This window comes from Alexandromys fortis, unplaced genomic scaffold, assembly GCF_014885135.2.
Source record: "Alexandromys fortis isolate MF-2015 unplaced genomic scaffold, M_Fortis_MF-2015_v1.1 scaffold_86, whole genome shotgun sequence".
NCBI lineage: Eukaryota > Metazoa > Chordata > Mammalia > Rodentia > Cricetidae > Alexandromys > Alexandromys fortis.
In genome coordinates this window covers 2,058,589-2,086,020 of record NW_026067965.1, presented here as the reverse complement: position 1 = coordinate 2,086,020, position 27,432 = coordinate 2,058,589, and the positions used below count along the sequence as shown (strand labels likewise).

The following is a 27,432-nucleotide window of genomic DNA, read 5'->3' as shown; positions in this document are numbered from 1 at the left end:
TAAACAAAAGGTATGCCATATATTTTTATTAAATCATAGAAAACGTTGCATACAAATTTTTCCATTTTGGAGAAACTAGAATGTCAAACATCTCAGTAACAAAGAAGCTCAAAGGATGCAATCTCTCCTTAAGCAGAGACAACTTTTAAGTAATCTTTTTTTTTTTAGTTGAAATAATTACTAACAGGCTGTTGGCCTTTTCTGTCTTTAAGCCAGGGGAATAATACCTCTATAACCATCAGTTTCCTTTAAGGATTTTTTAAATTAAGTCAACATGAGTCAGACAGTTAACTTGAACTCTGAATACAAAATCCACTTCTTTAAAAGCTGCATAGCCCTTTAGAATATTGCAAATGCTGAATTCCAAGAGATGGTCTCATTTCACAGGGCTGCTCACACATCCTTTCAATAGTGGCAAACACGTTTAACAGTGTGGAACAGACCTCGGAATAAGTTAAATATTAAAGACACAGAACATGGCGGTAAGGTCCCTACTTTTCTTTCTACCAAATAAATTTCAAAGTTCATCCTAACCATATACATTTACCAACGGGTGAAGAGCGAGGGATCCAGTGATACTGAGAAGACCCGACAGCTATCAGAACCATGTTCTCTAAATAGCTTGGTGGATATATACAAACGTGTCAGTCCGAATCTCACTGGCGCTCACTCCACGGGGGCCAACAGACTGCAGTTCGCCGCCCGAAGCCAGGCTGCGGTTCTGAAGTGTAAGCTGTCACTTGTTCTAGTTCTGAACAGATTCAGAGGTGACACGGACATGTCTGGACTCACACCAAATAGTTACATAATATAAACACAAGTTAAATATTATCAAAATAACTTTAAATTAAACTGAAGACCACTATTCTTAAGTGCACAAAATATTTTCCCTCTAGCTTCTTAAAGGCGTGTTACAGATCAAGAATGGACAAAGGGCATATTAGGGGCCAGCCAGCTTCCTTGGAGAACTCCCTGGAATCACATCCGAGACTGTGAGGGTAGCAATTACTGACTCCCAATGGAGGGATGGTTTCTGAATGTCATTTCCCTAAACTCAAGTCTGGGTTTTGGATTCATCAAAAAAAAAAAAAAAAAAAAGGGAGGGGGGAGAAACCTGAAAATGACATTTTTAGGGCTGGTTGTCATGCCCATGATGACAGTGTTGTATTCAAGGAAACTTCTTCCCTGACACCCTTAATACTGCAGGCCTCACGTGAAGCTGTGCCCAGTTCCTGATCCCTACTCCCTCCAGTTGGTCTGTAGACCTACAGGTCTCCTAGGGAACATGTAAACAAATCTGGGGGAATCTGCCTTTCCGTGTTTTCCTGGTGTCGGCAGAAAGCCTCATGGGCTAAGAAAAATATTAACAGGCAGGGCTACCCCAGTGTCAACTTCTCACAGGCTTGCCTTGTGCTTTTCCTGCTGCAGAAGACCGTAGGGTCAAGTCACTTTGCCTGGCTTCTGAGAAATGGTACTGAACAGTCCAGCTACCTTATTCTTTGGATGCTTTTCTTCCTGAAATCAGAGCAGACCCCTGCCAGTCTTTGGCTTGTTACTGGAGGTGGCTGGGCGAGGCGGCCAGGCTCTTGTGCAGGTTGGGGTTCTGACTGTGTCTGTTTCGGCTGCGGACCGATGAGAACATGGTGTTGCAGCCAGGCACTTTGCACTTATGGAGCTGGCGGAGGTGCACGGTTTTGTAATGGGCTCGAAAGGTCCCTTTGTTACTGTATATCTTCTGGCAGAGATGGCAGGTGATGGGCAGCCCGGAGGGCAGACTAGCAAGGCTCTGATCAGCCTTCTCCATCAGGACGCAGATGGGGTACTCGTCTTCCCCGGGCACAAGGCTCTGCCCTTCACAGTTCCCATCGCTGTCCTCCAGAAGGGCAGCACCTTCCTCGCTCACCCCGTCGGAGTCCCAGGAAGAATGACTGCTGCTCTCTGACTTCATGCTTGAGGTAGTGCTCAAATCCAGGATGGTGCCCTCGCTTGGGGGGCCGGAGTTGTAACTCTCCAGACGGGCACTGTGCACTTGGGATATCGGGTAAACCAGACCGCCCATGCCACTTGATCCCTTGAAGATGACAGATGTCTGTGAGGCTTGCGGTGTGAAAGCCACATCCTGGTAGGCCTCCTTGGCCACGTCTTGCAGAAGGTAGGCAGCACGGATATGGTCCTCACTACTCTCCAGTGCTTCCTCACTCAATACTTTCTGGTGGAGGCTCAGGTTCGAGCTGTGTCTACAAGAGGGACAGGACAGAGGTGAGCTGGATTGCTGTCTCGGAGCCATTACTCTGAGTACAAAGACTCAGCAGACACTAGGAGAAACTTGTGGAGTGGTGGGGGGTGATAGTCAGGGTTAGCATCCTGTGAGCTGTGCTGTGTGGTCAGCAGAGACTAGACCACTGCTGTGGCTACTCGTCAGAAGCCAGCGTTCCCCAGGAAAGCCAACAGTCTGGAGCTTCAATTTCCACCACCTGATTAACATGTAACACCCTTCATCTCATCCACAGAGGAGGTGGAGACAACGTCAGTGAGGACAATTTAATGGGAATACTAGCTTCAGGGGAGCCCGAGAAAAGCATCAGTCACAGATGAAATGATGAAAGATTACCATCTCCAAAGCACCCCATCTAATACAGTATCCAACGCCCGACACACTGCCACTGTCATATATAGAAAAGATAGCATCTGGGGTATATTGAATTAAACATGCAATTAAAACTTACATTCCCTGGTTCCTTTTGTCCTCTGGATATGGTTAGTCAAACACTAAAGATTCCTAATGTGGGGGCTGGAGAAATGGCTCAGAGGTTAAGAGCATTGCCCCCTCTTCCAAAGGTCCTGAGTTCAATTCCCAGCAACCACATGGTGGCTCACAGCCATCTATAATGAGACCTGGCGCCCCCTTCTGGCTTGCGGGCACACATGGAAGGAATGCTGTACACATAATAAATAAATATTAAAAAAAAAAGATTCCTGGGTGGTCCTTGGACTTCCCACAGGGCAGAGAAACTTGACTGCTCTTTGGGCTAACAAGGGAGGGGGACTTGATTGGGGGAGGGGGAGGGAAATGAGAGGCGGTGGCGGGGAAGAGTCAGAAATCTTTAATAAATAAACAAAAATTTAAAAAAAAAGATTCCCAATGTGGCTTCCCCTCATCTTTCTATTGGATAGGGCTGGTCTTGAGCAAGAGTTCATGTTTCCCTCCGGAAGTCCTACAGGTACAGTTGGCAACCTCACCAGCTGGAAATCGTGCTGTGTGTGTGTGTGTGTGTGTGTGTGTGCGCGCGCGCGCACGCGCGCGCGTGCGTCTAGTGCAGGTCGTAGCTGCAGTGTCTCATGATGAACCAGACAGGAGTTTTGCAAATGCAGCAGTGTGAACACACCGCCAATCTTGCACCCAATGATTTTCTCCTAGCAGGCAGACAGTGAGCATCCATTATGACATATGCTGTTTATCCCCACGTTATCATGGATGAAACTGGTAAGATCAATGCTGCTCTTACTTAGGGATCCCTTGGTAACTTCTGACAAGACAAAAAAATTCCCTTATACCAAAGAGTAGGCTCTTACAGGTGACAGGAGAATGATCCCAAGTAAGAAAAATGTCTCTACCAATTATAGATCAGAATTATGCCACAGTCAAGAAAGCACCCTCTCTAAATAAACGAATTAAATTTCCTATTTTAAATCTCTCAAGGTATGTGTACGAGGGAGTCTTAATTGTATTTAATGAAATGTATGTATTTTACTATGTAGTTTCCTTTACCCCGGATGTTCGTGTTGTGGACACGATGAGAATTATAGTCAGAGATCACCCACTTTGCAAGCCGCCCTTCTCAGCTACCGCTCTGCCCTGTGATTATGCCAATGTTCCGCACTGAAAGGGCTGGCATGTGCCGGCAGAAAACCAGACAGCAGATGGACGTATTAATTCCGGTACACGCAAGCAGCTGAGAAAGTCAGACATGTACTGGAACCTGGAGCATGAGGGCTCTACTACAGTGTGAATCTCTGGGTCTCCCGTCCAGCTCCTGACTGTCCAGTGGACACTAACAGCTGTCTCTTCCCTCCTCAGGCCTCAGATGGTTAGCCCCTGCTAAGGTGTGGTCCCCTATGACCAGGAGATAGTAGGAATACACAGACTCTCTGGACCAGGAGCCAATCTGTGCCCCCTGCCTTATCTTCCCTTGGCTTCCAGTTCCCACTTCCAGCTCTTCCCTCTCACTCCAACTTAGTGGAGACCAGTGGCTCTCAGGTGAACCAGTCTAGTCCCCAGCGTCATTCCAGCAGCTCCCAAAGCTAGTTCATAACCAACGTTATCAATTCAGGGGGGTTTCCAGAATGGATATAATGTGATATTGCAATAGGCTTAGTGCAGAAGCAGATGTGAGAACCCAGCTGTTTTCTACTAAACCAAGTATTAGAGATTTGCAAAAATATAAAATAAAGCCATTTATTTCACTATATTTACTTTGGAAAAGTAAAAGCCATTTCCCATTAACGTGTTATATTAACATAAAATGTGTGTATTCTTCTCTTGAAGAGGTATATTTTTCCAGTTTTACTTCCTAATACAGTAGACAATGATTTCTACAACTTAAAATAGAGAAAAATACTTTCAGGTCCTTAGCTGAGATTTAAAAAGATGTTATGGGCCTAATACATTTAATATTTGCTGGCTTGGACAGACCCCTTCATCCAGGGACCTTCGTTACCATAGCAAGGAGCCTAGGATAGTGCCGTAGTGTGTGTCATTCTGCTCTGCAACCCACTGCAGCAACCTTTACAGTCACCCACAATCCCTTTTACTGTCTTCTCCACCAGACTGGTGACTTGTGTGTGCAAGGATTGTGTACCCCAGCACCTATCACAGAAGAGTTGCTGATTAAATAAACATTTAAGATGTACTCTCCTCTCTTTCCCCACCCCCCTCTCTCTCTGATCCTAGGAACTGCTGCTGGCAGGAACTGTGGCTCAAAGAGGGGACGTTAGCTGCTTTACCAAACAAAATAAAGCAGCTTTCAACTGTGACTTAGCTGAAGCGGTGGACAAGTCCAGGTCCTGCTCAAAGTGGTGTTTTTAAAGATATAGATAAATGGATCTGGGGACTATTGGAATAAAATGTGAAATAAAGTGTTAAAACATTTAGAATACAAGATGGTATCCTGTTATAGATGAGACTTCTATATACGTACAGGTCAGAACATAAGGAAACATTGACTGTATGGAAATTAAGCATCATTTGAAAAGAACTGTCAATCTACAATCTAGTATGTGTTATAATTTAGTAGGTCCTGTAGGCTGCTCCGGTCTCATAAACAGCAAAGATAATCTATCTGATATGACTACCTCTTTTTATAACAACATCTTATTCATAAGCAAACCCTCCTCTTCTTGGAGGATGAAGGAGAAGGACTGGTTCATTAATTAGGGGTACCCTAGTGGTTTGGTTTAAACATCCTAGCAACAGAAGGCAGGAATTTTAACTAATATCTCCTGTGCTTTCTTCTCTTTATTAAAGACAATGAGCGTGTTCTTATGAGCCCTAGCGAGGAATGTGTGTGGGAGTCTTTACATTTTCACCCTCTTAACAAATGAGGCGTCACAGCTTGGACGAAGTTGTTGGTGGTGCTAACCTACTTCAACCCAAGCTTGTTGGAACAATTGCAGTTTTCACATCCTCCGAGCCATTTATCACTCTGCATTTCAGCAGACAGCTGACCCTTTCAGCAAACCTCTTAGATCACCTTTGCTGGGCTTGCTCTTCCTTTCAGAGGCCGGGAAGAGGGTGACCTCAAGCATCATCAGTGGCCCAGGTACACACACAAAGAAAAGCACAGTGCTGTGCTCCAGGGAGATAAGCCCTGTGAGTGTGCGCTCTGAGACAAGTCTGCGTGCTTTATGATAACCCAGCAACTTTCGAACGGATACAGTAGCCCCCCACCAAAGGGAGCTGCCAATCACTTTTATTCTTTAATAGGTTAGCACCTTGAAAGGTTTCTAATCAAGCAGTGATTCTTTCTGCAAATGTTGCTAGAGGACTAGAAGCGAGAGAACGGGTCTCACGCGAGAGACGTCTTCATTTTATGAAATGGAAATGAGGCTAGTTTTGAGAAATTATGCGACACTGAGGGCCCTTCCTCTGTTCTGGCTACACCGTCACCCTTTACACAGCCGCTAACGCCGGAACCAGCTCACCAGTCTTCATCCCACACACCTGGGCAAAGATACGTTTCTCAATTTGGGATCTCTCAGACTTCAGAAAGATAGGATGCTACATGTGCTGGAATATATCAGAATATCTACTAATAAATTAATATCAATACAGTCGCTAGTAATTGAATTTGACCAAAGCTGCATAGCCCCTTCAAAGAGGTAAGAGTGGAAATCTACCACAGAAAGCACCATGTCTTTCCAGGTCAAGTTTTGTGGCTAAATGCTTTTAGATTTTTGGAACTGAAAATGCATATAGTTCCCACACCCTCTGGGAATGTGCTAGAAATGCATACTCTCAGGCTTGACCCCTGTCCTACAACAGCGGATTCTAGAAGTGTTTTCCTGACCTGTCAGGTGACTCGGACACATGCTAAGTTTTAAACCACTGTCTGAAAAGAGAGAGCTGCTGACAGACACCTTACCTGTCTCTGCTCCTGCGGGATGGGAAGGCAGCGCCGCACCCCTCCACTGTGCACGCATGTGTCTCTTTGGCGTGTGTATTCTTATGGTGTGTCTTCATACTGCAAGCATTTTTAAAGGTCTTCTTGCAGATGTCACACTGAAAGCGATTTTCTTCCTTCTGCCTCACTAGTGCATGCTCACCCAGGTGTTCCAGCTCCTTAGATTCTTCCAGAAAAGGAAAAGTCAGCCCCCTGTTGGACAAAGCACTAAAGAGTCCTCCAGCCAGTAAGCGCTGCTGCAATTCCATGTAGTCAGGAAAGGGAATCTGTGGCCCTAGTCCAGGTGTGAAATGGCGCTCATGGCCACCATCCTCCACCTCTCTTGGCATGACTGAAGTCAATGCTAACTTCTGCTCCGCCTCTCTCTCTGGGTGTGTGGTCTGCTCAAGGGTTCTGCCGATAGTTCCGTGAGACTCAATCACAGATTCAAGATGGCAGGGTCTTTCTCCTTGTGCTAAAGTCTTCTCTGAGCTTAACTGTGTGTGCTGCTCCTCGGGTACTCGGTCTGACTGAGGACTGCTGGCCTCTGGCTCATCTTCGCTGACTACCTGCAGGGGCGTGTCATCATCTGAGCTGAGACTATGTCTCTTCTCAGCAATGTCCACAGCTTCTTTCTCGATTTTGATAGGCATGCTGGACTTCCTAGATTTCTTCTTAGGAAGTGCATCGAATGGCATGTCCGTGGAAACCAGCTGCTCTGGGATGGAGGAGGACAGCAGAGGGAGAGAGGGCAGCACACCGGGTGTGTTTGCCAGCTCGGCCGGAGTAGCTGGGCTGCGGTAGAAGGGAAGGACCGGCTGCACGGTCCGCAGGTTAGGGAAGAGCACACCATTCTGCCCAAGGCTCGAGAACGCTGGCTGGCCTTTGGAGTTCTCCACCGAACTGGGGTAGCCTGGGAGGGGCCCGCAGTCTGAGATCACCGTGAAACCCGGGCGCTTGTACGTCTCAGAGCTCGCCAGGTTCAGGCTGTTCCTGAGATCTTTGTCCCGGTTGTTTCTGTTCATGGGCATGTGCAGGCGAGGGTTGGGGTTGGCGCTGTGTCGGTTCCGGCTCCGCAGGGAGCTGAACACCATGTTACACCCTTCGATAGTGCACTTATGCTTGATCTTGAGGTGGACGGCGTTGTAGTGAATCTTCAGAGTGCCTTTGTCGTAGAAGGTCTTCTCGCAGGCGGTGCAGAACACCCGGCCCTTCTTAGCGCTAATGCTGTTCCTCTCGGGCTTTCCTTTGGCCTCGGGGGACAGCTGTGTCCTTTCAAGCTTAGTGGCAATGCTGTACGAGCTGGAGTCACTTAAGTGCGCACTGTCTTCTTTCGGGGTAGCAACATCTGGACACTTCAGACACTGTTCCTTTTCAACCTGAAATGGTGTGGACGTGAGGAAGCTGCTGTCTGAGAAGGGCCCGTGCAGCTCCTGTTTGGGGTCCTGGCTCTGGTCCTGCCCCTGCTCCAGCATGTACTGTTCGGGCAGTGACCCTATCAGAGCAGGAGGCAGAGGGTTGAAGAACTGGAAAGGCAGCATGAACGTCATGTTGCTGATAAGGTTCTCGAAAGGGTGCAGGCTGCTGGGGTTTCCTTTGTCCACTGGAGTGGGGAGGCCAGCGCTCCTGTGGGTGCAGCTCTCGATGAACGCCCTGATGTCTACGTTGGCGGTGGAGGGCGGTATGATGATGGACTGCTCTTCCTTCTCCTGGATGGCCATGAGCTCCACTATGGACTTGGTCTCTCCAAAGCGAAGGAACTGCTGCAAGGTGGCCACTTCCTCCTCACTGGTCATGATGCTCCAGTGATCCAGCACCTTCCCCGAGGCATCCTAGATACAAACCAGATTATAAAAGAGTGTCCACTTGGCTACTGCTCACTCTGCTCCCTGGGAAGCTGCCATCTGACGGAGCCTCCACCAGACTACAACAGGGGAACATTTCCTGTGGATCAACACGGGACTTGCTGCATTCAATCCCTGCCTATCTCACTCTCCTAGGCCTGAAATTGTGAATATCATAAACTATACCAATATAAACAGTGGTCCTACTGTTAGCCTAGAAGAATGAAGTAAAGCATTCAAACCCAAGTCAGGGAAATATGGAAATCATTTTTCATCTTATTTCAACCCAGCTGATGGTCATGTATGATTCTTGTCATACCTGAGGCATGATGACTTTCCTCACTAAAATAAAAAAATGCATCATTTGAATGACAGTAGTATCTCCATCTAAAGACTACAAACGGGGCGGTGAAGTCTGGATATAGCCCAAGTATTCATTTGCTGCAAACTTAATAATCTGCTAAACACCTACCATCAAAAACCAGATGAGCACGTATTGATCTACTGCGCGTATTCATAAAGCAGAGCTGTGATTATGCAGGAGTGTTGGAGATCTTTCAAACTCTAGCAAGGCCTAACTTTTCCCAAAACTACAATAAATATTTTATCACAGAACATGTATTTGATGGCCTACTGAGATTTTTCACAGCGCATGTGAGAGTTTTGAAGATGAGGAGGAATGTAACATCATAAATATTTCATGCACCAGAGGTTCAAGGTAATTGATTCCATATTTTTAATCCTAACACTGGAAAGCAAGATTATCAGGATCATTAAATATTGATCTATGTCGTAATGTAAGACCATAATGCTACTCTATGTATAGTTGTTTCTAGTTAGCCGAGGCCCCCACACGAGAGGTGTGCACACAGGATTTCAAGGAAAGATGACAAGCTTTAGAACTGGGAAGAAATGTACTCATTTCTGATCTGCTATATATTGGTGAAATAATTTTCAGTGAGAGCATGAAGCACTCAGAGTCTTCTGGATGTTCAATTAGAAAACAAGGGTAAATGGCTGTGGTACTGCATACTTTTAATCCCAGTACTCAAGTGGCAGAGGCAGGTGGATCTCTGGGAGTTTGTGGCCAGCCTGATCTACATAGGGAATTCTAGACCAGCTAGGGCTACGTAGTAAGACCCTATCTGAAAAAAGAAAGGAAAAAGGAAAACAGGGGTATGCCTATGTCATCATAAAAGTACTAGAAGAGCATGTCCATTAATAAATGGGTATTATCAGTATTTATTTTTAATGATATAGTCTACCTAAGACTTGAAAATACATGTGTCTCCCATTTTACTGAAAAAATTTTAAACGAAGTCTGCTCATATTCCTAGTGTAGTGGCAAGAAACAATGCTCTGTAATTTCAGAAAACATGCTATTTTCTCATAAAACACTTCAATTGCCTCTGAAGATGAAACACCCTTCACCTTACACCCAAGGCACGACCTGGGAAAAGAAGCTAAGCTACTCTGAAAACAGGCAAGGGCTCGAAGGATGGAACACTGAAGAAGAGAAGAGACTGTGAGGAAGCTAAAAAGAGCTCTGGTGGGGGTGAGAAGAGGGGCAAGTGGGGGGGGAGAGGGGTTGATCAACAGAGAGAGAGGAAGAGGGACAGAGACAGAGAGAACAGGTGAGGATATGAACACACCGTATCACACATGGGGCTGAGCGGAAGAGTCCTTCCAGGACAGCGAAGGAGATCAGCGTGTGCGCTATTGGCTGTGTAGTTCTGGCCTGGAAGAGCCCTTTCTCACCTCCAGGTCTCAGAAAAGCCTGACACAGAGGTCATCTCAGGTCAGTGGGCAGTTTGGGCACAATGTATGTAGCACAGGCAGGACCCAAATGAAACAAGTGGCTTTCTGTGGGAGTTAGCTTAGTGAATACGCTCAAGAGAAGGTGGAATGCTTGCATGGCCTGGAGTCTCAGAGATCTTGAAGGAAAAGGACAGGATTTCTCCCAGAATATGAGTCAGGGGCTTAAGTCATCAGGAAAAGTTCCAAGGGGATGACAGCCACCAATGACTGACAGGCACTGGGTTGCACCAGTTACATGGGCACTTTAGGGGAACAGAGCCAAGGTCACTGTACCTGGAGCACATAACCACGGATATAATCCTGAAGGGTCCAGTCCAAGGCATGGAGGATCTGCAGAACCTCATCTTGTTTCAGCACACTGAAGAGCCGGTCCAGTAGGATTTTCAGGCGAACAGGGATGGCCTGGGTCCCATAGAGCATGAGGCTGCTAATGTCGAACACCACATTGGACTGGACAATTTCCACTTGGCTTGTTGGATACACGGGGGGGATCCTCAGCTTACTTAGAGCTAGAAATCAAGTGCAAGACATTTGGAAAAGCTCTAATTTTAGGAGAAACATTGCATAGCAAGTCGGCTGGGGATATTCTTAGTTGTCTGTTTCAACAAGAAAAAAAAAACCAAGAATCTATAAAGGACTAATATCCTTAATAGCTATTGGGATTCATGGTCTTCACAGAAACTTCCAAAATAAAAGATTTTTCTCCCCTTCTTGTGATATTCCTGAGGAGGGACATCTTCACAAACAGGGAAAGGGCAAAGAAAAGGAGGGCACAAAAGCAGAATTCAAAGAATGACCACTGGGGAATCGGAGTCTGAAGGTGAGGATGGCCTGGGGCGCAAGCATCTGGGTTCAGGCCCTGATCTGCTGCGTAGGAGGCGGTTTTAGAAATTAAGCCACCTAATCCAGTCTGCTCAACACAGGAGTTACGAACTGGCTATTGGGGGCTATTTACATGAAATCAATCAAAGTTTAAAGAAAATGGGTAATGCCAACTGTAGCGCGCGGAGATGTAGCGCGCACCATGGCGCTGTCATGTCAGGGGCACGGGGCCTGGGCACCATTTGCTGTTCCACGTCAAACTTGACAGCTTGTGAGCAATTTGTGCGCATGCGCGCCCACAGCGCATGCGCCCGCGAGCCCCCCCCAACGCGGGGAGTATTTCGATCTGGCCAATCATAATTTAAGCACGATCACTCCATTCTGGCCTGAGCCATTGGGTTGATGACACGTCAGGGCTTTGTCTGGCACCGTATATATTCTTCTGCGTCACGGGGACGGGGTCTTTTGCCTCTTTACAACCTCAAGTGTAAGTGCTCCAATAAAGTGTGTTCTGAGAAGAATCCTGTTGCAGTCGTCTCTTCTGCTGGCGGGAGCGGTGTGCTGCAGCCAACCTTCCTGGCCACGCCACATTTTCAGCATTCAGAAGTTACACAAGACTCATGATTGTCAGATGCAGTAAAAATATGAGCAGGATGTCTACATATAAATTTTATCTAAATCATGAATAAGTGACGTACTTACATCAGAACATATTTCAGCCAAAAAATATTAGGGGCAAATTATTACCACGGGACATATCTATAACTTCTGTAGGTGGTATATTTACAATAGAGTTAGTAAAACAGTGTATAAATTAAAATGTGAGGAGATACTTGGTATGAAATCAGTTCCTTCATAAACTTAAGTGATTAAGGAAGGCCGAGAGGATGCGAGGGAGAAATGAAGTTACCGTGAGCCACCCATCCGTGCCTGCACTGCTCACACTGCCGGTGGTTGATCTTCCCAGGTTTGAAACTCTGACAGCTGCAGTTCAGAGTACAGCCGATAGCCTACGAGAGAGAACACATGGAGCATGCATTCAACGTAAGAGCTGCGTGCCGGATACTGTTGCATTTATCAAACAAAATTCCCCCATTCATAAGATTCACTCAGAAGACCAAGGGTGCACGTCATACCTTAGGAAAGAGGAGCCTCAAGCCCAACTCTCAGGAGACCATGAATGCAATATACAGAATTTGCATATTAAAAAGAGAGAGAACCTAAAGGGACTTCTGATAAAGGCTTATGGTTGGAAGCCTTGTTGTTATGAATGTTATAAAAAAAAAAACAACACCCCAAAGTTGTGTTTTCACCAAAGTTGTACGCTGATCAGAACAGTCATTCTGAAGGATGTATAAAGATCAGTTTAGAACAAGTAAAGGGATTATCTGAAGCAAGAGTGATCCATGAATGGAATCTGTTATCCTCAGACCCTGAAGATAACAGTACAGGCTGAAAATATCAAATACATTTGAGAACAATTCCTACAGACTGGCTGAGCAGTGAGCTCTACAGAAGTCTTCTGTCTCCATCCCCATGCCACCCTGTCCCACTCCTGGGGTGACAGCGTGTGCTGCCCTGCAGGGTCTTTACAGGGCGCTGCAGCTCTGAACTCAGTCCTCATGTTTGTGGGGCAAGCACTTTACCAACCCATCTTGTCAGAGTTACTCAAGACAGAGGCCTGAAGGATATAATCTATTATTATAACAAACCGACTAAGAAATAAAACCCCTTAAAGGAGCTCAGACAGTGAGGTTCCAACTCTGATGGTTTATTTTGTTTTGTTTATTTTCTGCAATAATGTATGCTTCTGGGTGAAATTTGCATGGTTCAAGAAAGCTCTGGAACTGGGGAGAATGTATGTTCAGAGAAGAAGCCTGTGAATTTGGGGCTTGAACCTCTAGTCTGCCAGACAAGGGACTGTGAAGCACAGCATGGAAGACAAGGAAGGGAGAATCTGTAACCAGTCTCCCCCAAAGCAAAACAAACCCACCAACCAGCCAGACAAACAGAAAAAAAAAAAACAACTCAGTTGCTTGGGGCACTGTAAAAGGCACAACCGCTTTGGAACACCCTGGCAGCTTCTTTAAAAGTCAGACATAGAATGACTGCATGACCCAGCAATCCTACTCCTAGGTACACAGCCACGAGAGTGAAAAACACACGTCCATCCCAAAGCCATCTGATGTGGGACTCCTCTCTGTATGCTGTGAATATCATTGGTTAATAAAGGAGCTGCTTAGCCGGGCGATGGTGGCGCACACCTTTTTTTTTTTTTTTTTTGGTTTTTCGAGACAGGGTTTCTCTGTAGCTTTGGTGCCTGTCCTGGCACTAGCTCTTGTAGACCAGGCTGGCCTCGAACTCCCAGAGATCTGCCTGCCTCTGCCTCCCGAGTGCTGGGATTAAAGGCGTGCGCTCTGTGAGTTCGAGACCAGCCTGGTCTACAAGAGCTAGTGCCAGGACAGGCCCCAAAGCCACAGAGAAACCCTGTCTCGAAAACCCCCCCCAAAAAAAATAATAATAAAGGAGCTGTTTTGGGCCTATAGCAGAGCTATAGGGGAATAGAGCTAGGCAGGAAAAACTAAATGGAATGCTGGGAGGAAGGAGGTGGAGTCAGAGAGAAGCCATGTAGCCCCACTGGAGCCAGATGGAACTTTAGCAGGTAAGCCACAGCCACATGGCGATACACAGATTAACAGAAATGGGTTAAATTAATATGTAAGAGTTAGCCAATAAGAAGCTGGAGCTAATGGGCCAAGCAGTGATTTAATTAATACAGTTTCTGTGTGATTATTTCGGGGCTAAGCAGCCGGGAACCCGCAAGTGGCCCCCTCCATATGACAGCCATCCACATGACTGTTCATATCATTATCCACAACAGTGAAAGTGGAAACAGTCCCAATACCCACCAACAGAAGGACATGTAAGATGTGGCCTACCTATCCAATGGAGTGACTGTGTTCTCACAGAGGGACGGGGAATGGGTATCTGCTACCAAGGGTGAAGAATCAGGCACAAACAGTCACATAGTCACATGGTTCTATTTGCAAGAAACATCAGGAGGCCAGTTCCTAGAGGCAGAAAGTGGCTTAGATGGGGAAAGGGAAGGGCTGAGAAGAGAGCATGCCCGGGAGGTGATGGAGTGTTCTCTAGGTTACAGAAAGGAACCCTACTTCGTTGTGTGCTCATTTACTGAACTTGCAAACCCTGCACCTCTGTGACAATCTCATGCTGTCTATTAGCAGCATTTCCCAACAGCTCAGAGTTACCTGTATTTTTACAGCAATAAACCATGTTTCAGCTGAGGTATGCGCACTTTAAAAATAACTGCCACTCCACATTTAACAGACTGCATTATAGTATAAACTTTTATATGTACAAGGAAACTAAAAACAGTATGACTTGCTTTGTTTTGTAGAATTAGGCACAATCTTGTCAAGCTGTGTAGTAACTCTGCTTAGCTTCCTGAGGAACTGTCAGGTAGGTTTTGGAAACAGTTGAGTTGTTCTATGTTCCCCATACAACACACGAGGGATCACCGATACTTGCTATTGTTTTATCTTGTTATTGTTTCAGGACAGGACCTTATGCAGCTCAGATTGGTCTCAAATTTACTACACAGCCAAGAATGACCTTGAATTTCTGACCCTCCTCTCCTGCCTCCATTTGCTAAATACTGGGATTACAGGCCCAAGTCCCCTTGCCTGGGTGACATCTCATTGTGGTTTGACTCATGTTTCCCTGACGACTGATGGTTTAGCATCTTTTCTGTGTTTACTGGCTATCTGTGTATCTTTGAACACACATATGTGAGATCCTCTTTTTTAAAATTGGATTTTTTAAAATTTATTTTTTAACTGGGTTGTCTTTTTGGTGTTGTGCTTCATGAGTTCTTTTATTTCCAGTTTCAAATCTGTTACCAGATATGTTATCTCAAGTGTGTCCTCCCTTCCTTGCTCTTTCTTAGTGGCATCTTTTGAGTGCAGAAGTTTCAGATTTTGAGCATGTTTTTTTTTTTAAGGTGATAAAATGTCCTAAAATTAGAAAGAAGGTAGTGATGTCCACACAGTTCTGTGCATGAATATACCAAAAGCCAGCCAACTTATACCCTGTAAGGATTTGAGGCATGTGAAGCACACCACAACCAAATGTTATCTAAATATTGTTTGAGTTGGTGACCCTACTTAAATACGGATGAGATTTTCATGGTTTGGCTGCCTTTGACTGTTTGTTCAGTTAGGATGGACCTGAGCAGAGCTGCAACCAGGAGTTTTCAAGTAGAAGAGCGGCAACTCACAGCAGGGTGTGCTGAAGATAGCACCAGAATATCTGATCTGCTCCAGAGGCTAGCCCCAAATGGGAAACATTCTAATGCTATAAATTATTTTACCTTTTAAGAGTTTCTGGTTGCATGTGCACATGCAAATACATGAAACACATTGACATATGCATATACACAGCAGCTTTATCTTACTCAAGATTAGTTGCCTTGAAAGAAAATTTAAGGATATAAGTTAATGATGATTTAATTTACATTGCAGACCCCCAAAACAAGAATTTACAAATTCGCCATTAGCTAGGTTTGGTTTGGGGGCACATCTGCTACGCTGTCCAGCCTCTCACACTTGCCTACAACCCTATGAACAGCCACTTACAAACAAACTAATCATCTGTTTATGACCAAATGCTAACAGAACACTAAGTTACATAAAGCTAAAGTGACTCACAATCTGGATCTAATAAACACTGCTTAAAAAGAAAATACTTTAAAAGGAAGATTTTTTTTTTTATTACCTACACTCATTGAGGAATCATTTACCTTTTGGGGAAAGGTATGGCTAGGCGTGGTGAGACACACCTTTAATCCCAGAACTCAGTGGGAAGAGGCAGGCAGTTCTCTATGAGTTTGAGGCCAGGCTGGAGTACATTAGTGAGTTTGGACTAGCTAACGTTACACAGAGAGCACCTGTCTCCAAAAAAGTGGTATGGAAATCTACAAGTCAACTTACATTTGATTTATTTTGAAAACTAACCCTGTTGTAAGAGAAAGGGATGTCCTTGAGTATATGCTTGCTCTAATCCCTAAAGACTTTGCTCACAAGATCGAGGCTCATGAAAAGACCCCTGGAAACACTATGTGAATCTGTCTCACAGTGGAATGAAACAAGGAGCAAATCCAGGCAGCTTCCTAGCCCCAGCCTGGAGCTTGTTTCCCCCATCTCTCTTTACGTCACTCACATGTCACAGTTTGGGACTGCTGACATTCCAGGTTCTAGATCTCTGTGGCTATACTAGTATCAGTCAGCGACGGCAGCCCTGGCCTCTGCTCTCCTGCTGCATGTCAGCTAAAGTCTTCTAGGCATTTCCTAACGCCCCTAAGACCTATCTCATGTGTAGCTGTGACCACTGACCCAATCTGGCCATTCATATCTAACAGCTTCTATTGGGGGGGGGAACATAACTTTAAACAGTTATATCCATAATTCGATTATATAAGTATTGATTATAAGAAACATCAGTGTGATTGCACATGAAGCATTTGAATAAGGCTTACAAGGGGAAGGGAAAATAAATGGCTGAGGAATTATTTATAAACTAGAAGAACCTAACTAGAATATTGAAGAAAACTTCTAATGGAAAGACCATTGGATTGTCCCACACAACTCAGAATTCCACAATGTCAAATTATAACACCCTTCACTAAAAGTAAGTTAAAAATTCTAAAATGAAATCAAACCCCCAAAATTCTAATTACAAGATGAAAGTCCTCATGTAAATGGAGAACTTGAAGTCTACATACTTTCCCCTGGGTCTGTAATACTTGCTCCATTCTCCAGAAACACAAATCAGATGTTTCCAGCAATGCAAACTAACACGGCATGAGCATTGCTTCTTAGGCTCTCGTCTTAACCAAACGATTTCCAGAACTGTTATCAGTCACTTGATGTGCTACAAATCAGTATTCAAAATTCTGGCTTGCTGGCTTATAGCCATCACTTGCTCACTCATGACTGGTGTCTGACACACTTGGTCAATTGCTTTTGTCTTGGGGTGGAAATGTATGGCCTGGATTTTAGGTGGCTTGGTGGGACCATTTAATCTCTCAGAAAGCCCTGTTTGACCTTAGCTTGGGGAGATGCCTCCACAGGCCTTTTGCTGAGGGGTTGAGTCCCAGGCACACAGTGGGGTGGATGTAGATGCCCAGCACTGGACAATAGAGGCCTGTGATGGGATTTGAATTGACCCCAATAATATAAACCATCCAAAGATATTGTCATCTCTAGAATACACACACACACACACACACACACACACACACACACACACACATATATATATATATATATTCATACCATATTTCTCACAGCCTTAAGGAGGGCAAGTATGAACTCTTTGGGTCCCCTCATTTGTCACATTGAGTCACTGGAGGGACAGAGGCACAGAAGTTGCACTACATCTAGCTGGGCAACTTGATTGGCTCAAGGCATTTAGTCTACACTGTCTAGTATATTAGCTGCATGCGGCTATTACAATCTAGTTAAACAGACAACATTTGAATTCAGCTCCTTGGTCACACCAACCACACTCTAGTGCTCAGGAATCCACCTGTGGCTAGTAGCTATGACAATGGATGACGGTGACAGAAAGTATCTCCATCATTACAGGAAGTCCCATGGGTCAGTGCTAAGCCCAGTGCTGAGATCAGCCATTGCTTTTGACATGGCGAGGCTCCTGTTTAATAGGTAATTTCATTTAACCCTTACTATCTTTCTGCAAGGAGAGAATTATTTTAGAACGCCTCAATTTATGGAAGGTTCCTAACATCCTCAAGGTCACACAGCTCATTAGCTTTATCATGTCTGTTTGATGTGGGACAACGCACCAAACAGCACCCATGCGTTAGCTGTATTTTCTCCTCACCACCACCAAAAGGAGGGTGCTGCACCATCCCTATGTTATGTCCCAAGAAGCTGAAGAATTTACAGGCTACCCAGGTAGTCTAAAACCTGAATATCCAGGGACTAGTCTGCCTTAAAACATCAGGATTTGGTGTTGGCTGCAGAAGCTCTCAGTCTCCACAGCCTTTGGAGTGGGGCATTACCACGCTGCCCTCCAGACCAAGAGGCTGAAGTTCCACAAGCCTTTCTGAAACGTGAGCGAGACCATCACTCTAGAATCTAGCCTGCCAATGCTATCATGTAGAACGAGACTGCGGAGACCCGTGTCTTCAAGGAGCTGCAAGTCTATCTCAGAGGCAGAAAGTGAGACGGTACGTGAGACTTTCAAATAAGGTTGAGTGTCAAGAGAGGGCTGAGCAGAGGTTGGCGCTAATCATTCGGCTGCTGGCCTGCAGAGTATGCACAGGAGGAAGTACCTTCGGGCAGGGCCATCATTGAGAGCCTTGGAGGGGGACAGACAAGCTAAGTTCCGAGGGCTGGGAAGGATGGAGGGGGTGTTTCAGAAGGCTCAGCAACTGCAAAGGCCGTGAGACGTAAAATGTCAGCTCAGGGACGAGGAAGGAGGCCAGTGGGGCAACAGAGTCAAGATAATGGTAGGAAGTAAGTCACAGAGGCGACAGAGACCATTCTGGATAGGGCCCTGTGGGACAGGGTAAGAGTTTGGAGCTTGTTCTAACAGAGCCTCCTGGGAACAACACAAAATGAACATGTTCTGCTCTTCTAAAGAGACCCCTGGCTATGGCTGCACTCCCTTCCTCTCAGCCCGCTGAGCTCATATGCTGGCACCGGTGATTATAACATGGGTTGCTAAGCACCCTGCCACCCTCAGAGGTCCGCTAGCCGTATTAGCGGATACACAGATGAGAGCCGAAGAGATGAGTCAGATACACCGTCTGACCACCCCGCTTCTCGCCACCATGTCCACAAGGAGATTCTCAGGTCCTCTGGCTCTGGTGGTTCGACTCCGCGTAGACACAACTAGCAAACACTGATGAAAGACAATGTTCCTGAAAGAGTCTCCACAGTTCCTCACTTCAGAGGGAGACGAACAGCTGCAGCACCCACCCACTAGAGACAAGCCTCAGGTTTGGTAAATTCCCTACTGTACTGAGAGAAGTAGCGAACGACTGACTGGATCAATGGACGTTTACCTTGTGCAATGATTAGAGATAGCATCTAGCTACCTTCAAATTTTACTTATTTTATTGTGTGCAGGCCCACACGCCACGGCATACACATGGAGGTCAGAGAACCATGTGGGGGAGTTGGTTCTCTCCTTCTACCGCGTGGGCTGAAGTCAGGCACTTTGTGGCAAACAAACACCTTTACCCACGGAGCCATCTTGCTGGCTCATGGCATCTCCCTGCCCCCATATGCCTGGGTAAGAGAATTTTAGCTGGGCTTGATGGTGCAGGCCTGTTACACAGTTACACATGAGACTAAGGCAGGAGGGTTACAGGTTCAAGGCTTGCTTGTGCTTCAAAGCAAGCTGGAGGCCAGCCTGGATAGCTTCAAACTGAAAACTAAACAGAGGGCCGGGGTCATGGCTCAGTGGTGGAGTGCTTGACGAATATGTGGGGCTTTAGATTCAACTTCTAATACTAAAAATAGGAAAAAACGGATTTTTAATTTTCTGTCCTCACTGAACACTGGCTCTTGGCAGACAGCAGAACGGTGGAGCACTACAGGAAGCTCCTCATACATGGGAACTGGTTGAACTTCAGTTCTTTTGTCTTCCTCCATCTTGTAACAAAAACATGATGGCTAGAGTCCAGAGGGCACCCTGTGACCATTCGATAACCTGGAAGGCACGGCGCAAGGATGGCTGAGAATAAAGAATGGGAACTATTGTCTTGGTGCTTTTTACTAGTGGCCAAATGCACTTCCTAGTTTGCACACTTACACACTGATCTTCCCACCGACTGTTGAAAAGGGCCACCAAACCAAGATCAACAAAAACCCACCTAGAAAATGGCTCACTAGAAGAGATGGCTAAGATTAAGCTCGGCATGGCTAAGACTAAGCTCGGCGTCTGTGGTCCTATCTTAATGGTGGGATTCCAAGGCTCTGCCAGATCTCTAGGGGTGAAAATCATTAAGCTCTCAACTTGAAATCAAAGAGCCCAGGCTGCCAAACCACAGCTCACCGAAGCTTTAGGACAGAAAGGCTGCTGGCTTTTCTAGCTTTTATTTTTAAACGGTGACTAGAGATAACTGCTATTCATCTGAATTCTGGAAAATTTCAGTGTATGTAAAGACTGAGATCAGAAAGTATCTTAAATCTGCCAGGATTCCCTCAGCTGTGAGAGTAAGGCTACGCTTCTCTCCACCTGCACTGAGATTGTCATTCTCCTCCCTCTGGGGCTGCAGAGCTGGCTCTCCTGGTTCAGAAGACAAAACCACTCAAAGCAGGGAGACATCAGCTTCTTTGCCTCTTACTGGGCTTTGATTTCTTGTTTCGCCTCAGTTCACTAACTTCTTTAATTTTTTGATTAAATTAAATTATTTTTTATTAAATTAAATCTCCACTAATTTTCTCATACATGAAACTCCACACTGGGATTTTGAAAATCCTATCGTTATCTTCAGATGGGCAGTCAGGACAACTGGGGGAAGAGGGGAGGGAGGCTCCGAGGTTCTCTGTGTGAGGCAGATTACCTGGCTGGCAGCACTGAGCAGAAGCCCATCTGACAAGCACACAGACCAGATGTTCATCTCTCCAACACATGCCATCGCCTCACTCAAATAAGTTTAACAAAACGACAATAACTTATTTACAAGTTTTATGAGCTTCGGCCAAGTAATTGGAACCACAGAGAGGCTCCTGTGATGCAAATATAAGTTACTCCCAGGTTCTACTACGGGCAGGGGCACAAAGCTTTTCTGGGAAGTCACACAACTAAGGCAGACAAAAAACGTCAGTGATGGGACTGGAGAGATGGCTCAGTGACAAAGAGCACTCTTCTAGAGGACCTGGGTTCGATTCCCAGCACCTGCACGGCAGCTCACGGCTGTTTGAACCTCCAGTTTCAAGAGATCTGACACCCTCATAGAGCAAAGTACCATATGTACATAAAATGAAATTAAATAAGTTACTTAAAAAAAAAACAGCAGTGGATATGGTTATTCAAAAGTTTAGGTTGCTTCATTCACAGCTGAAAACCCAAGGCTTTGAAATACACTCAGAACAAATGCAAAAGTCACTGAGAATGCCAGGAAACCAACAGACTGTCCTGAAAACCAGTAAACAAAGAAAGAATGAAATCTTTCCTCTCCAACTTCTGTTCAGGGAAAAACCAAACCATTGATGAAGCAAGTTCTCTTAAAATGTCCCATTTCATTGTGCCTTTAAAAAAAAGACCATCAGGCCCATTGCCCTGAACAGAAAATACACCCAGAGCACACTGGATACTCTTGTCAGCACATCCAAACCTGTGGCTGATCAAGGTGCTTCACCAGCGCCCAGTGAGGAAGACGGGCAGCAGAAGGCTGTTTAAATGGCTTCACAAGGAACCGACTGTCAGAACTCAGACTAGTATTCTGAAGACTGGCATTTTCAACAGATAATGGCAAGGTTAAAAAACACAGAGACTATAAACCTAGAAATTAAAAGAGACAAATGATATATACATTTGGATTCTAATGTGAACAAACCGATGGTAATATAAAGTTTATAAGATAGTCTAGGAAATTTGAACATTGCCTGGAAACTTAACGACATTAAGGAGTTAGGATAATTATTTTTTTTTTTTTGGTGTTGAGGCTTGAACCTGAGGCTCTGTACAAGCTAAAAAAGCACATGCTCCACCACTGAGCCACACCCCCAAATTATTTTAAGGTGTTTTATGGTATATTGGTTTTGTTTTTAAAAGTGGTTTCTTTTATATTTTACAGCTACATATTAAAATATTTTTAATGAAACTGTATGTCAGCTAGCAGTTCCTCCAAAGTATCCTGGAGTTTTTAGTGATAGGGGATAGGGATTAACTATTAAAAGTCCCAAACGCTACCACCAAATTTCAATAATTCTGTTTATCTAAAATTTTCTATAATAAAAAGCACAAAAATAAGCTATGTCAAGACGCCTATTCCCTCCAAAATTTCAATTTGCAGGAGTCAACAGATGGAGAATAACACTGTGCAGAGAGGCCAGGCCACAGGAGTCCTCCTCCAGGGGAAAACAAACTTGCTGTCTGTGTGCAAGCAAACTCCTGGGTCTGTGTGCTGGGTTCAGAAGCCTGGATCACAACACACAGGTTTCTGTTTGGCCAGTGAAAGCCACTCCTGAGAAGCAGTTCAGGTGGGGCTGAGTGGTGGGATGACATGCAGGACAGTCAGGGTCTCTCTGCTGGGTTCACAGAACCATTAGGGTTCTGAACAGTGGGAGACACTGTTTACCAACATCAGCAAAGGGGATCATGATCGAGAGAGGGGACCTGGGGAGCTTCAGGAAGCAGACAGACACGGCAGGAGAACTGAGAGAATGTGGCGTCTCACTGCAAGTTACAAGGAAGAGAGAAGCCAGAGCCAGGAGGGCATGGTGATAGCCTGCACGGAGAAGTAAGGGAGCTGCGGCCCCTCCAGGGGATGGATGCTGGCCTAAGTCTACCTGTGAGCAAAAGCATGCACGACACACCTCTGTGATGTTCTCCTGGTGCTTAGTTCAAAGAGGATAATGGGGAAAATACTCGCTCTTTTGATGTTTATATATCAAAGCCTAAATCCTATGCCAAAACAATTTAACATCTGCACCCTTTTTTTTTCTTAAAATTATTAGTTCTGAAAAATGAAAATGTGAAAAAGACTAGAAATTATACAAACATCAAACTGAATATTTCCTTTTTAAAAAAGGCTTTAAAATACATAGAAATATATGGGCATATTTTCCCCCTTATAACCTGCATGGAGAGGAACTCAGAAGGAAATCCTCATAAACCTTTGATAATGAAAGCTAGAAGACATCAGCAATACGCGTAACAGAGAGTCAGCCTTGGAAAGTGGGGAGTAAAATGAAAAAAACACTTGCTAGCTAAGCATTTAATACGAATTTGTGACTAACCATGATGTCTAAATGTTCCAAATGTGAACATGTCTAAATAAAACTGTTCTAGGGATTCAAAGAGAACCAAAAACTACTTTTTGAAAAAGATAAACTCAATCTCAGTTATTTACGTTTTCTGAATCTCCACCTTAAAACTCAGCACAGCGTATCATGAATTGTTACAGTGGGCGGTATGGGAGCTTGGCAGTCACAGTAAGTCTAGAGGACTAGGGAACTAGGGCAACACTTCTAGAAGCTGGGAAATAGTTCCCCATGTTTCAGTACACGGAAGTATCACACAGTCTGCAGGAGGAGACAACCCAACTAATACAATGAATGGGAAGAAACGTTAAAAGCCCACATTAGAGTTCACCTGAGGCCACTGTATCCTTCTGTTCGAACCCAGCCTTCACGTTTTATTTTCCTAACCCCTCTCTTCCTTCACTTTAGTGGAGAGAAATGGTCACCCCGGCTCAGCTAGAGCCCTTTTATGATTGGTTAGGCTGACTTATAATAAACGGTCTGAGTGTGGACAGGAACCGATGCGGCTTTTTTTTCATCAGTAACTATGTATGTCTGAGGAGGCCTCCAATGTCCCTGGAGAAGCAGGGCTGCTTTCTGTTTGGGCTCGGCGTCTACGGCTAAAACAGGCACGTGCATCTTTGCAGAGATGGCAGGTGCCACGCTGCAATCTTGGAAACTCCAAAATGAGGGGAAAGGGACTTCAAAGGCTGATGAGATAAGCAAAGAGGTGTTCTGCGAGACACCAACTAAAAGGGGAGGAGGACCCCCAAGCTTCCTAGATCTTCCTTCTGTGCAGCACCTAGTTATCTTTGCCATCTCTCAGGAAAGTCACCAATGGTAAAGAAACACACGAACAATATGTCCACGATCCTCCCAGTCAGGGAAAGCACACGGGGAGTCATCAAGGCAGATGACCTGGCTCTGAGGACCTGGGTAGTTAACGGTATTTCCAGTTACTTTCTATCCAGACTGTTTCCGACCAAAGTAACTACCCCATCCTAATGACATCTGCAGAGGAAACTCACCCTGGGGTGAAGCACGCCTCTCCTGCAAGTAATTTACCTTGCAAACCTTCAGGGCAACTGCTCTTAATGGTCACCGCCAGGGTAACTTCCAAAGCCCCGTACAGAAGCTCAAAGACATTTTTGGCCCCTCATACTGTAGTTTAATTTTAATAACAAACCAAACTTTAAAAATGTTCCCTCATTTACGCTTACTTCTTGGCATTCAGAAGTGACCAGGGCATGCTTAAGGGACAATTATTTTTCTATGGGGGAAACCTAGATGGCTTTTCTCAACACAGGGCTGGGTCATCTTTCGAAGCTGATGATCTGAGGTATAAAATGTGGGTGTGGGGCCAGAATACAGGCCTAACTTCTGCAAGGGGAACAGCCATAAAAACCAAATCACCTTCTGTATAAACCTTGTATTTCTAAGGCAATGGCTTTATGAAGGTTAAGATTTCTTATGCGAATACAACCCAGGCACACAGATTATTGGTGCATATCCCAGGAGATACTCATGGGCAGATTATCCAAACTAGGAGCCGGTTTCTCTTGGCCCAACAGAGCTCCACAAAACCCTTACCAGATTGCATGGGTGGAGTGGATCAGGCAAACTAAATTATGCAGCTGTCTGAAGGCAATCTGAGTTCTTAAAGTACAATGAACTCATACGCCAAGTGAGAAGCTCTCATTGCAATGTCTGGCCATTCAGCTACCACAGAGCATGTTCAGTAATAGAGCGGACACAGTAAGTTTCTGTAAAATTAAAGTTTGTCAACTTACCAGACAATAAATGCAATAATAACTCCTATCATATTCTTTTTAAGCGTCTGAAATTATACTAAAAAGTTATCAAAATTCCTCACAGGAAGAGGGGCTGCTGTCTGTATTTATTTTAAAGCAAAAATAAAATCCAGCAAACTGTAACATTCGAAATAATGGTTTTTTTTACATGCTGTGCAAAATTTCACGTTGATGAATACAATTTCAATAAAAGTGTATAGTAATATGCATCAACGAATTTGGGAGGGGCAAATGGAAGAGCCGTACGCCGGCTTCACTACTCCACAAAAGTTTTAACACACAAACACCAATGTGGAAACTAAACCTCTTCGAAATCAGGAGAGACTCCATAAAATCTAAAAATCTAGTAGCATAGTGAAGACAGTAAGCAGGGAAGCAAAGGACACACACACACACAAACGATTTGCCAAAACGTCGTTTTTCGGTACACTTAAACTGTCTCACCAAAATGTTGTTCCTTTAATAAGAATCTACTTTAAAAAAAAAAGTGTCGATACATCTGTTCTGTGTTTCCATGTAACACGTACACACACACACACACACACACACACACACACACACACACACACTCTGACAGGGATTCCCAGGACACCAGTGGGGCCTCTTTCAAGCCCCTTAAGTGTTAACAGCAGAGGCCTGGCTGCGACCGGGCGTCTGGCCCGATTTAAATGCCCTCATCTTCAGAGGTCTGCGGGCGAGCCCAGCTATAAAACCAGGGGACATTACCGAACCCCGGAGTGTCTGATCTTTCCCCGCGCAACACACACAACTTCACTCGTACAATTAAGGCTGCTGGTTGGCATTCCATTTAACTGTCAAACTCGGGCCGGTGGCAGCCCCACAGCCACAAAAGAGATGCCTTTAAACGAGAAGAACATGTTTCTACACCGCATTTGAGAAAGTTTGGCTCCGAGCTATGCACTGATTGATATCAGATCTCTCTCACTCGCCTCTCCAATCTTGTCACATCTGGCTGACAAATCCCCAGGAGCTTACCCAAAGTCAGGCGGCCCGGGGGGCTAAGGGTTCCTGGGGGAAGCAGCGTTCTGGGACAGCGGCACCCCGCAGCGGGATTCTGGGGCACGCCTGGTTGGAACCCCGCTGCCACTGGAACAGTCCTTGTGCCTGGCAGGCTAAGAACCTCACTGCTGCCTGGCCAGGGTCCCCTTCCTGTCACCCGCGGGCAGACCATCCCCAAAGAGACTGAACCTTGGCTCTGGCTTCCCCATCCGCATCCCGATGGGCCCCTCCAAGTCCCTGCGCCTCTGGAGGACACGAACATCTCAGTGTCCCACGCGCGACAAGCCAGCGGGGACGCCCGCTAACCTCCTCACCCATCAGCAAGCGTCCACTTGAGACACGTCTAAGCTGACGGTTTGCAGCGCCTGGGTCTTGCTAGCTTCTTTCTTTCTCTCTCTCTTTTTTTTTTTAAAGCAAGCATTTGTCCCTTGGGGGACCGGCGTCCCCTCCACGTCCCTCGGGCGTCTCCTCGACTCTCCTCCAAAGGTCACGGCTTGAAATACCAGACCGACGACCATTCCAGTGGCCACAGCATTTGGACAGGGGTCCCGGGGTGCAAGAGGAACGGGGTGCCGCTCACAGGTCACCTCACTGGGACTCGGGCACAGGCGGTGGCGACCGCGGTTCGACCGCCCGCGGCGCGCCCGACCCCCGGCGAGCAGGTGGCCCTCGTCAGGCAGAGCCCCGCGCCTCTGGCCCGCGCCACCGCTTACCTCAGCCATCCTGCGGCCGCTGCCGAGCCGCCCTTCCCGGCGCGCGTCCCCTGCCCGGGCCGCTCCGCGTCCGCCCCGGCTCGGCGACCGGCGCATCCACGTTCCGGCCGTCCGGGGGGGCCCCCGCCCTTGCGCAGGAGAAGTGGGCGGCTCCCCGCGGCTGCCGGTGGCCGCGCCAGCCCTTGCGCCCCTCGTGCGCCCTCGCGTCGCCCCCGCGGGAGCCGCCCCCCACTCCGCTCGCCCCGCCCCGCCCCGCGCCCCTGCTCCCGGCCGCCCCGGGGGGCTGCGGGCGTCGCTCCCGGGCCAAGGCCGAGCTAAGTTGCTGCAGCTGAGGCCAGGCTGCGGGGGGGGGCGGGGGAGGCCCCACCGAGCACAGCGGAGACCTCGCCGGCCGGCCGCGGGCGCTGAGGTGTCTGCCCCCGCCGGGCTTGAAGGCACTTGTTGAGAAAGAGACAGACGTGTCGGTGTTTGCCTCTCTCCCCGGCAAGGGCGAAACGCTCTCTGAAGTTTCCCTGGCTTGGCTCTCTGGGGCTGGTGCAGCCTCCCTCGCCTCCCCCGGAGGCGCCTCGGGTCCCAGGGCGGACGAGGCAGAAGGCTGCACCGCCCCCGCCCCACCGGGAACTTTTTATTGCCACAGATGTGGGGACTTGGGTCGGGTCGCGGAGGCTTGATTGGGAACTCAAACACCCGGGTCCCTTGTGGAAGTCTGAGTTGAAGTCCCGGTG

At 46.4% G+C, this 27,432-nt stretch overlaps 1 protein-coding gene across 1 annotated transcript; it reads right to left on the bottom strand.

The window, feature by feature from the left end:
• Positions 1-27,145, bottom strand: Bnc1 (basonuclin zinc finger protein 1). The gene is made up of 5 exons (XM_050154135.1): positions 26,708-27,145; positions 12,054-12,153; positions 10,595-10,830; positions 6,642-8,491; positions 1-2,237 (listed from the first exon to the last, which is right to left on the bottom strand). Exons 1-5 carry the CDS (start codon positions 26,801-26,803, stop codon positions 1,553-1,555), a joined length of 2,967 nt encoding a protein of 988 aa, XP_050010092.1. The 5' UTR covers positions 26,804-27,145; the 3' UTR covers positions 1-1,552.
• Between the last annotated feature and the right edge of the window lie 287 nt (positions 27,146-27,432).